This window comes from Sebastes fasciatus, chromosome 17 (genome assembly GCF_043250625.1).
Source record: "Sebastes fasciatus isolate fSebFas1 chromosome 17, fSebFas1.pri, whole genome shotgun sequence".
NCBI lineage: Eukaryota > Metazoa > Chordata > Actinopteri > Perciformes > Sebastidae > Sebastes > Sebastes fasciatus.
The window spans coordinates 23,125,094-23,137,514 of NC_133811.1; the positions used below are offsets into that span (position 1 = coordinate 23,125,094).

Sequence of the window (12,421 nt, forward strand, 5' to 3'; positions counted from 1 at the left end):
CACAAATATTGATTGAACTGTATTAGGCCATGGAAATATCATAGTGGAATTCTTCATTTAGGTGGTGTTCCCCTTTAAAAGCAGCACATTCGAACAACTAGTAAAACTGCATGAAACATTACATTTTGAACCCAAACAAACAGGCTTTTTTAGGTTTAGGTAACAAAAACACTTAGTTAGGTTTATGGTTTAAGACATCGTATTTTTGCCTAAAATAATTACGTTTCAAAAGTGAAAGCGAAACCTAATGTTGTGAACACAAAGACAACTAAAAGCCCTGTGTTTTGCCCCTGACCTCCACCCAATATGGAGTTTCACGCTGTTTCTTTTCCTCTCATAATTACTACGGTCGCTAGAGGTCGCTGTCGTCTTCTTTTATTCATTCTTTTGGTGATCTGATCTACTATGTGAATAGGTGATAAAACCTACCAGTGGGTGTAGTAGGCCCCTACTGACCCACATCTATGGTGCTCATAGCGACCAGTAATGCCTAGTTAACGGCCTGACAACAGTCGAAATCGGCTGAACAGTTTTAGTGCAGCAGCACAGTACGAAATACTAATTTAAACAAAATGCGAGTACTAAGAGAAGCAGCAGTGCCATTATAAATGACTCAAATTATTCCTGGCTGCTGTTGTCATTCGCTCGTCATTCTGCCAGCACTTTTTGCTTTTCTGACCCGATCAGAACAGTTTAACGTGATTCATTTTGCTTCCGTCTTCTGACGGGGCTGTCAGCTGTCAGCTCTATTGCATTTCTGTGTTTGTAATATTGTGCTTTGATTACAATCCCCCCCCCTCTCTCTCTTTCTCTCTGTGTGTTTTCTCCTCTTTCATCAGATAGCAACGGCCTGAGCGAATGTTCCTGTGACAGCGTTGCCTTGAGACAGAAGGTGGCTGCACTGTGAATGTGAGGAAAAAAGAGAAAAGAAAAGAGATTGCTTCCAGATTGCCCAGGCACCAAAAAAGAGACACTTTTTTCATTTCCTACCTGGCCTACGAGAGAAAAAAAAAAAGAAAAAAAATGCAAGAAGGAGGCAAAGAGTGCTGAGGAAGGTGATGGGAGAATTGCTGGGCACAGTGCAAAGAAGTGAAATAGTTTAGTCTGGGAACCTGCCTGAAGGGCTGGGCCGAAGCTTGAAAAGTTTCTCAAAGAAAATTCTCAACCAATTAAAAAAAAAAAAAAGAAGAAAAAAAAAGACAAAAAAAAAGGTTGAATGCGCAGGTAGGTGATGAAGTTTATTTTGTAATTAGAAAAACGGGAGTCAAGTTTGAGATACACACAGAGATTGTCTTCCTCAGATATTAAGCTACAATTTCTTTTCACTCTTTTTTATGTTCTAGTGTTAAATTTTAGTTTTCTAGATATATTCGAAAAGTGTTTTTTTCTTTCTTGAATCTTCATGGCCTTAATTTGAAGGGCGGCAGAAACTTTTTACAGAGTTAAAGTCTGACGTCTGGTTAAGAAAAAAAAAACGAAATCAGTCTCTTGGACCACTCGGAGGGTTCAAGACACTGGATGAGTTGTTTTAAAGAGGAAAAAAAGAATCTATCACATAAGCTGTACAGATTTAATAGAGAAGAGCTTTTTTTTTTCTTTTCTTCATTAGAAGAAAACTTTGATAATTATTATGTCAGAGGTAACTAAGTGTCAGAAGAAAACAAAATGTCTGTTGGGGATAAAGACTTGTGGGGGGGGAGAAGAAGCTTTGAAGAGATTTTTCACAATGAGGAAAAAAAATGAAAACGTGAGAAAACGTGCTGCATTGTGGATGCAGTCTGTTGCAAAATGCTGAACTTGTTTTTTATTATCATAATTATTATTTTACATGGCGAAGTTGCTGTCGACAACATTAGTGCTTTTTATCTGCCACATTTTACCTTTTTTATGAGCTTTAAGATGTTTTTAGCCCGCTTTGCTTGTCACACTGCGAAAAGGAGAAGAAGAAAAAAAAAGATGAAAAAAAATATAAAATTAAAAAAAAAAAATTAAAAAAACTACGGAAAAAATTCTGGCAGTGAAATAAAAAAAAAAAAACAGTAGATTCAGTAGGAGCTTAACGGTTTAAACCAATCAGTGCAAAAGCAATAGAAGAAATTGTTGACAATTTCTGTAGTCTTTCCTAGTTGTGGATCAAATGCAGCCCATGGATGGCCATTTTTATACCAAAGATGAAGAGACACTCTGAACCAGAGTTTTGTTTTGTTTTTGTTTCCTTTTTCCTTTTCATTTTTCAGTTTGATTTTGTTGTTGTTGATGTTGCTGTTGTTGATGATGATGTTAATGTTGATATTGTTGTTGTTGATGTTGCTGTTGTCGTTGTTTTTTTTTTTTATTTGACCTTGATGGCCGGACCAGTCCTTACTATCCTTCTCAACATCTTCTGTTTTCACCGGGTTTAAGCTACGTTTTCCACGGTTGTCCAAGCTGTCACACACACACAAACACACACACACACACGCACACACACACACACACACACACACACACACACACATACATATCTAAACATACACACACTTGCAAACACACATCAAACAGTATTTAAAGTGTGATGCAACCAGTGGTAGTCCTACCAAATGTTCTCTTCGCCTCCTCTTCTTTGTCTTTTGGTTTCTTTATATGTCACATCACTTTTACGATGCTTTCACACACCGTGGGTGCATTCCACCTCTCTCTCTCTCTCTCTCTCTCTCTCTCTCTCTCTCTCTCTCTCTCTCTCTCTCTCTCTCTCTCTCTCTCTCTCTCTCTCTCTCTCTCTCTCTCTCTCTCTCTCTCTCTCTCTCTCTCTCTCTCTCTCTCTCTCTCTCTCTCTCAGATGCTGCAGGGAAAACTTTAGGAAACAGATTGGGGGAATGTTGCTCGCTACGCTCCGTGGTTGTCGACACATTGCTTCCAGCTTTGTCCCTTTAGTGGTTTCTGTCCTCGGTCTCTTTATCTCTTTAATTCAAGCGTAAAAAACTCAGCCATTCCTCAAGATACTGAGCTTCAGTGTTGATCTCCCTGCTGCTGCTTGACCTCCTGTTAATCTCCGTCACCAAACCTAGGTCCCTTTTTTGAGTATTTACCTGCCCAGAATACCAGATGAGTTGTGTTTGCTGCATATTGGACGTCAGGTAAGTTGTTAGTCACAATAAGAAGTGTACAAATCTGAGTTTGAACTCTTTATAGCAATGATTGCATAAACTTTATGGCACTTTAATGGTAGTGACTTAAAACAACCATGAAGAAGCATAGACTGCATATGAAGTTGGACGACATGACAGCTCCCCAAAAGTGAAGCCAAAACATCTTGATCGCCCCCTGGTGGCTGGCTGCAGTATAGGTTGTAAATCCCGCCCCCCTCTATGTTAGCGGATGGGACATGGGCCAAACTAAAAAGTCAGTTAGGTAGTTCTTATCACACAGATGTAAGTTCAAGTGTTGGTTTTATTTGGTTATTTGATGCTATAAATAGAAGGTGAGACGGCATGATTGATAGTGTGTTTGACAGCTGCTCTGAGTGAAGTAGTCGTGGAGCTGGAGGCTCGGGAATTGTACGTGAGAGGAGATGTAGCTTTAACTTTTCATAACCATCACAAGTCTGTGTGATAGAACATGTTTCAATTTGATTATGAATGTAGTTATAGAGATATTATGAGTAGTTGGGTGGCTCACGCTAACAGGCTGTGATTGGCTCGGGCGGGTGTGAGGTCAGACCTCGTTACCTGGCTCCACATGACGTCAAGATGGCAGCTTCTGTATGCTGGATATTTTGGCTTCACTTTTGTACAGTGGGAGGAAGTGGAGATGCGTCATCCGTCTATATGTATAATCTATGTGAAGAAGTAAAAGAAATGCTTGAAAGAATAATTTGACATTTTACAGAAATGTGCGTATTCCCTTTCTTAGATGAGTCTTGTCTGTACGGTAAATATGAAGCTACCGCCGGCAGCTGGTTAGCTTAGCTTAGCACAAAGACTTGAAACAGCTAGCCCGGCTCTGTCCGAAGGAAACACCCACCAGCACCTCTAAAGCTCACTGATGAAGACGTTTTATATCATTATTCAATCTGTACAAAAACTGAAGTGTAAAAGCGACACCTTGTGGTTTTCCAGGGGATTATGTGCCGCACTATTCCTTGGCCAGGCGCAGTCATTTATTGGAGTCTTGTCATCACCGCGAGCTTGACACGCAACCAGCAGAGACTCCAGGAAGTTACTGTGAAGAAATGTCCTTTAAAACAAACCCGAACAGAAGCAAAGATCTGTTTGCATTGTAAGACTACCGTCTCTCTGACACTAACAAGGCGTGGAAGGAGTGTGTGTTTAAAGGCTAGAAAAGGACCGTCTGTCTTGAACATCCCCCCTGATCATTTGCCCAACACAAGCGCACACCTGTGGGAAGTAACTAGGCTCCTCAGCAGCCGTAACAAGATGTTGACGGCAGCTCCTTCCTCGGCCCCGCCACTGAGTGTCAGTTATACCCACTGGTTGTCCCAATTTGTTGCACAAACAACCCCGTCACATCTTATCCGGCTCTTGCCGTCCCAGAGCTGTGTGAGGTTTCATCTGAAGAAATTGCCTGTGGGACGGCGGACATTTCTGCCCCCACTACAGCAGCCTTTGTGTGTCGGGAGCGCTGCATGTCTGCTCTGTTGGCCCATGTCCGCTCTCTCTGCTCTCTCTGCCCCACTGTGGGGCTAAAAGGACCCCGTTTTTTCCCCCTGCTTCACTGGCACCATTAATGTGCCACAGCCACGCCAGGCTCCTTTTGCTCTCATTTTCCCTCATTCTCCCCCCTCTCTCGCTCTCTCTCTCTGAGGTTTCTTCTCTTTATTGGATGGTGCAGTAGCAGAACCACAAACCAATTTCAGTCACTCTCGCAATGAGGCTTGACGGGCCCAATTTGTCTCCCTCGGGGGCAATAGGATCCACTCCAGTGTCCCTCAAAAGACCCCTTTCTTCCCGACAGAGAGGGAGCTTTTTTGTTTGGTGACAATTGCAATTGAGCTCCTGCAGTTCATGTGACTCATTCGAATCCAAAGTCCAGCGCTGCATGTTGGGGCCACGATGGCGTGTTGTGCACATGACAGGCGAGCCACGTCATAGCGCGTGGCGACGCTTGTAACTAGCTAATCAAATTGTACGTCGAGTGCCTTTTAACAAAGCTTCCAAATGATTCCAAATTATCCGTGTGATAGTTTAAAGCACATGGAAGAGCTTGTTTGGTTCAGCTGTGCTAAAGAAATGTATTGAGGCTACTCTATGGTGCTAAAGAGGAAGCAGTCTCGGGCTTGTGCCTTCATTTATCCGCGTGACAAGCCGGCCACTGTTGATCATTTGGCCATCGACTCGCTCTTAACAAGCCACCTGTCCACCTGACGACACAAAAGAAACGGGCACACAGGTTCCTAAAGTGAACTACACCTTTAAAGCCATACGCACATTTTCTTTTTCCCTCAGCGTTAATACCTACTGACCTTCCATCCACCAACGGAGGTCAAAAGCCAAATGCGTCATTCAAACTGTCTCTCAATGACCGTTCAGCTGTTCATTGTCCAATCAAATCAACACCTTTTCCTTTCATCTGATGCCACCCAACATCTGCTTGTATTCGCCTTGAGGCTATGATTTGCTCTTATCTCCCAATGAATGAGTCTCCGCCACATTACGGCCTTTAAAGGCCTAGATGCATCAAGCCAACATCAGAGAACTAGAGGAGATGAAGGCTGACCGTTGCGTCACCTCACGTCACCTTTGTCTTGGCCGACAAGTTGCATTTGACCACACCGCAAAGACTACAGCCAACGGCCAGTTAGCACGTACGTTCTGCGCCTTCGTGAGAGGAAATAACTCTCCATACCAGCAGATCGCGGTAGTCTGTATTCGGCATTCAAAAAGGGAAACAGGAAGACCGAGGACAGCGGATATACAAGCCGTTATTATGATACGTATGAAACAAAGCGGCGTCTACTTTTGGCTTGCTTTCCTCACTTCCGTTTCTATTCTCGTGCACTGATTTGCTTAAGCTGAACAGCCAATCAGAGTGATTTCTCTAACCGATAAGCTCCGCCACCGATTCAACAAGCTGAATCGGCCAAAAAAAACTCAGACACGGGCAGACTAGAGCCGCTCACCGACGGCCCCAAACTGTACGACGGCCGACCGTCGGCTTGGTGTGTCAGGGCCTTAATGGCTGACAACTGACAAATGCTGGGTTAGGGTTAGGCTCCACGTCGCTCATCTGTTCGTCATTGTTCCATGTATTCCATTTCCGAATCATTTAAAGTGTGAACAGAGTTGCTAAACTATAACTTAACCAGTTTTAAGCTAGTGTGTGTGTCAGTGTGCGTTGCGTGAAGAGTTCTACAAGCGAGTTCTTCAGACTTTTACAGCTGCTGTTTTATAGTACAGAAGACCTTTTTGAAGTTTAATAGGACTCATAATGTAGGAGTTGCACATCGGAGAGCAGAGCGTCCCACAAATGGCCTGAGATTCAATAGTAATGGCATTATGGGAAATGGGATTACAAATAGCTAAGAGATTATGGAGGGGAAAAAATGCACAACAAAGAATATCAGCTCTATTTTGCTAATGGAGATTCAAGAAAGAGAAAGATGTTAAGGCAGGTGTTTTGCTTTTGGTGTACGCTACCAATATCTCACAGAGATCTGAAAGATTACCCGACTGAACAAACAGAAATGGCTTTTTCTTAATAGCACAATGGCATAATGTACCTTTTCAGAATACCAATACCTTTGTGGAAGTGTACAGAAGGCGTGCCTGCAATTTTAAGGAGGCTGTAACAGAACCCCTCTGCTCCCAGTCAGCCCATGTGTCAGCACAAACCAGGAGCCAGCTATACCAAGAGAGAAAGTGTATGTGTGTGGGATAGAAGAGAGAGGAGGATCATTAGCTGCTGTTGCCGGGCAGAAGTGGTCATAGCCTTGAGTTTCTCCGTCTTCGTGCAGCAGTGCGTCCCCCGTATAGGACTCCGGGAGGTGACCAGCTCGACCCATCGCTAATAAGCAACACACACACTCTTCCTTTCCTGCGCCATCGCACCAAGACAAACTCCTTCTCCTCTTTTCAACACAGTCGATCATCATTTTCCACCTCTTACATCTTTTAAGTTTGGTATTTGACATACCGAATCACCACTTTCCATCTATCCGTTTGCATCAGTTGCATTCCCTTCCGTCCCTTTCTTCAAGTCTACATCAGCATCCTTTTCAGACCCCAATCTGCTGCTCTCTCATCGTCTTGACCAGAGATCCAGATCCAATTTGCAACATGCAAGCTGTGATTGACATTGTGTCCTCTTATGTTCATTTTGACACCTTTCACTAATCAAAACAAACGGCATACCTGTGACCCACGCTAGTGCATGCGAGAGCCCTCTACAACGATCGTTCGTGGAATTAATGGGACTCATGGATTAAAGGCCTAGTTGCCACCATCGCATTCATTAGTTTCTATTGGCAGTGACAGCAGGTTGGAGGTGGAATGTCCTCGCCGGCATGTCATTGATATTGCTGAATGAACCTTGGTCCTACTGGTGCTGTAACACCTTTTAACTGTTTGCCTGCTTAAGTGTCAGGATGATATTGTTTGCTTCCATAGTGCCATAAAGATAAAAGAAAGTTTATGCAATCATTTATTAAGCATTTAAAGTGTTAAGATTATCAATTATCTGACAATATCTGAAACACCACAATGCAGTAAATGTCACTCATCTGGTGCCTCGAGTACGGAAGCCCTGAGAGCCAAGTGAGAAAAAAAAAATCTGGTTATCCATTTTCTAAGTCTGATTGAAATAGTTTTTCTCTCTTTTGTGTTTATGATTTAAGAACAGGTGGAAAAAAGGTTTTGCCAGGATAACCTTTCTAAATTCCTTATTTCTGTTTTTCATCTGCAAAGAAAAAAACAAAAAAAAGGTTTTGCCAGGATAACCTTTCTAAATTCATAATTCTTTTTTTCATCTGCGAAGAAAAAAAAAAAAAAAATGTCAGGATAATTTTTCAAAGTTATTTTTATTTTCATCTGTGAAAACGGGTGAAAAGAAAGTTTTGGCAGTTCAAATCAATACAATTTATTTTTATACCGTCGATCATAACAGAAGTTATCTCAAGACGCTTTTCATATAGCATACAGTCTAGACTGTACTCTAAAAGGTATCAGGTGTTTTTGTTCAGGCGTTTGTTGTTGTAATACTCATTCCGGCCACAAGAGGCGCACCACTACCCCATGATCTAAATAGGACTAAAGGCATTCATGTTTTCTTCCAGGCGAGTTTTAAATTACAGAACGTGTTAACACGCAATTTAAGCCTCCTGTGGCTGAAATGAGTATTACATAACAACAAAGACCTGTTTTACAGTTGAAAAAAAAATGTTCCACCTGTTTTTAAGTTATAAACACAGGAGAGAAAACAGTTTAGATCAGACTTAAATAAATGGATCATAGATTTTTTTCTCACTTGCTTATCAGGGCTTCCGTACTCAAGGTAGGTAATCAGATGCTCAGAATTGCTTTCCAACTTGTATTTGATACAGGAAGAAGGAAGAATACTGTACAAGTAGAGCGAATGGTTGGAAATGCAACATTTCATTCCCCGTCAGTCCTCAGTGGATAACTCGCACACTCTCTACAAGGTAAATCCGATATTCTGTGAGCTTAACCTTCTCTGAAACACCCGATAAATACAGCTCTCAGACTTTACCTACATCCTGGTCTTCTCTAGGTTTTCAAGGCGAGTTGCTTACTTTACTGCGTTTAAAAACAAACAGTTTTCTCAATCCGTCTCTAACTCACCGTTTTTTTCCACAAATGCTGCCGCCATCCTTAAATCAGACGTGATCCAGAAAGTCATTTATGTGGTGTGGCTTCCACACTGTCACAGGAGTAAACTCATTAGATGTGTTACATGTCATACTCGGTTGTCGCGAGGTTCCTTGCGTTTGCAGCCATTCCACATTGATTCTCTTGTGTTAGGAAAAACAGTAGTTCAGAGTTACTCTCACAGCCCGTCTCCCACAGAGTGTAAAGAAGAACCGTGGCTCAATTACTCATCACAGACCAGCACTCACACTCTCACACTCTCCACACACATAATGCAGTGGGAAAATTGCTCAAACTGCCCCCCCACAAGAGCGAGGCCCTGTGCTTTTTAATTGATGCCTCGGTCCACCTTTGATGAGAGCTATCGATTGGCCACACAACCCCAGGAGCACAGCCAGCCAGCACAGCCGTTGCAGAGTTCAAACAGCTCCCAGAGAAATACAAAATCCAACAATCACTAGGAAACGGCCGACCAAATGGTTTAGAGATGGCCAGCACAGAAAGTGCACGGGATTAATTTACCAGATAAAAAAAAAGAGGAACTATTTATTAGGACAGCAGAGCGGTTTTCAAATTTTTGTTTTCTCTTTTTGTTCGTTTTTCACTTTTGTTTCAGCGCCGAGGAGGACATGGTCACGCCTCACACACGCTGCTCAGTGTGTGTGATCTTTGAGAAACTTATCTGTACATCTGTGGATGTTAGGATTTGACTTGGGTTTTATGAGTTGTTGTTTTTTTTCTCTCTGATGAAGCTTTCAATAAAAAAAAAAAAAATGTGGAAAAAAAGCACCAAGGAGTGTTTCTGCTTTTCATCTGCATCGTGTTTTACTGCTGCTAGCTGTTTTCCTGTCCTCGAGACGTTATTATGGAAACATTCATTATGCGCCGAGCATCCTCCGAGGAACACGCACACACACAAAGAACACACCATCTTACCCATAGCCTATTATCTATATGACTAAATTGCAGCTTGAAGCGAGAGGAAGCCCTATTATTATCATCCAGCCTGATGGCACCTGCTGCGCGTTGACCTTGGGCCCTCACATCTTCTCATAATTACAGCCTTCGCAAATGGAGCTAATACCTCTCAACGGGATTTCCCCCATCGCAGCTCGCACACACTTGATTGGGCGTAAAGTGGTCATAATCAAAGATGGAGGAGCCTGCCGGAGGAGGAAGTGGATCGATGGCAATCAATCTTCCTCTTCACTCTCATTTAGGCCCAATCAATTGCTGTCCTTGTCACCTCCTAGGGACGCCTGTACTGTCAATACCATGACTGCACTGTAGCCAAGTTTCCACCACGCGAGACGTCTCCGCAAGATCAAGAGCAACAAGGCCGGCACTCCGAGACAAAGGACATCTTAATAGAGAACAATCGACTGGTTAGATTGGACTGTGCACTCGAACGTGTATGATCGGGCCGTGAGGACTCGCAGCTTCCTTTTTTTTTGCATCTGCTGATCTGAGAATACGTGGAAGTACCTCAGTGCTCAACAGAGATAAGCGTCGGCGTGGTACATTTGCAGCAATTTAAAACATTTTACTGCTCTGAGAGACTTCTCCGTGGCACCACGGATTTCTCCGCCCGCACGCTGGAGGCTGTTAAATCTGGGAAAATGCAGTGGGATCCTTTTATCGAGTGAAATGCCACAGATTGAATCTCGCTCCCTTGGAGCCAGGCAGCCTCCTTATCTGGACTTATAGAGATGTAGCAGCTGAGCACCACAAGGGTGCAGCATACCAACACAGATGTTATCTGGTGTGTTTATTTCACAGAGGAGTGAGAAGCCTTCCACACACACACACACACACACACACACACACACACCACCAGCACCATTGGAAACAGATCAAGGGCATCTGCACTGGGTGAAACACGACAACACAACCAGCCTTCCCATCGAGCGTTTGCCATCTGCTGAATATATACGCAGATTAGGAAGCAAAAGCCTGGACGTGCATTAAAATATATATCTGTCCTACTTGCAGTACAAATTGTGTGATTGATGTGCATTCATATATATATATAGGATAAACATGCCCTTTGAGGGCTCTCCGGATGCTGCGTTTGGCGTTGATAAGGGTGCTGATGGCAAATCCTGTGACAGCTGTGAATTATGTAGAAACCGATAAATCCCATGTCCGTTTAAAGGTGCAGACCTGAAAGAGAGAGTAAATTTGGAATTTCTTTTTTACAGCACAATAAATGCTAAAATGACAGCAGCAAATTATGAAAATGTGATTGGTTCATAAGCTTTTTTTTCACATTAGTCTTCATCAGGCTGTCATCATTGCAACCCCAAAATGTCCTGATGTTATAGAGTGGTGCAGGGATGACGTATTTTTGTAGGTCGAGCAGGAAGTTAGCATCGACCTGGTTCCCTCGACAAAAAGCCAATGGGATTATGTAATTTGGTTTTGGATTATTGCAGAAAATAAGCTCTGTGGCAAACACACGTTTATGATACTTACACGTTTTGAACAGCAAGATAATCTCCACAAATGAACACCACTGTTATGAGTTTTGAAGTAAAAAGCCAACGTTAGGCTATAAACAAAGTACACCACAGTCGCATGAGCGTGAGTATACACAACGAGGCGAGGCGGTGTGATGACGTTTGGTAGTCTCATTTAGTCACTTGTTAGCAACCGCCTTTTTTAAGACACGTAATGGCTTCAAAATGTATGAGTGGGGTATTTTATATTGAAGGACAAAACGTTAAAATCTCTTCAGCTTATGTTAACCACAGACATTATTTCAGACATCTAACTAAAAACTCATTGACTTCCAGACAAGGGAACAGGAAGTGCTAAAATGCTAACTCATTTCCGGGTTTTAGGACTCATTCCTGTAGTACTCTATAAACATGACCCATGTGGTACAAAACAAGCTGCAGTAAATGAACCGTTCTTTTGGCACTGAAGGATATCTATTTGCCTACAACAAATGATCTGTGCAGACCTCGGGGGGCGACAAGGTTTCAGGTTCCAGCTAGTTGAACACAATTGATTTTATTCCAGACCAATCTAAACAGGGCACTCGGAGAATTTGGGGTTGATTGGGTCTGGGACCTTTAAGGACCCCGAGCTTCCAGGTGCAGTCCGAGCGATTTTGCATCCAATCAGGAATCTGTGATCGTCAGCAACCACGAACACACCTGGTGCTGCCTTATTAGCTTATACTCCACTAAAAGAGACATAATTAACCAAAGGATAGGGTTGGGGGGGGGGGGGGGGGATCTGCACTGCTGAGCTAAAATCGAAATAATGCCGGAGAGGGATTTGGTGTGTTTTGAGGGGGATTTCATTATTCGCTTAATCTAGGAATATGTGAATGCAACATTAGACCAGTAAACCTCATTACAAGAAGCTAAATGTGGATATCTCATTAGTGAGGAAATGCATGATTCATATTCATACACTATCTAGGTCCGTTAGACTCAGGAAGAAATATTGCATAAGTAACATGTCTATAATCTTGGCACAAATCTGAAATTGTTTATGGATGAGCCCAGTTTATTACAACTTTGAAGGCGAGCAGTAAAATATTATCCAACCGTCTTTTGTGAATATCCATCACAGTTTAGACACCGACT

At 42.7% G+C, this 12,421-nt stretch overlaps 1 protein-coding gene across 7 annotated transcripts in view; it reads left to right on the forward strand.

The window, feature by feature from the left end:
• rbms3 (RNA binding motif, single stranded interacting protein) overlaps window positions 1-9,608 on the forward strand; it is a 345,383-nt gene extending 335,775 nt beyond the window's left edge. For 6 of the 7 annotated variants that reach the window (XM_074613699.1, XM_074613700.1, XM_074613702.1 and 3 more), the window contains one exon: window positions 840-9,608. In XM_074613699.1, coding sequence (XP_074469800.1) covers window positions 840-843 — 4 coding nt within the window. In that variant the 3' untranslated portion in view covers window positions 844-9,608. The remainder of the gene's footprint in view (window positions 1-839) is intronic. The other variant, XM_074613706.1, reaches the window with a different exon arrangement.
• The last annotated feature ends 2,813 nt before the right edge of the window (window positions 9,609-12,421 follow it).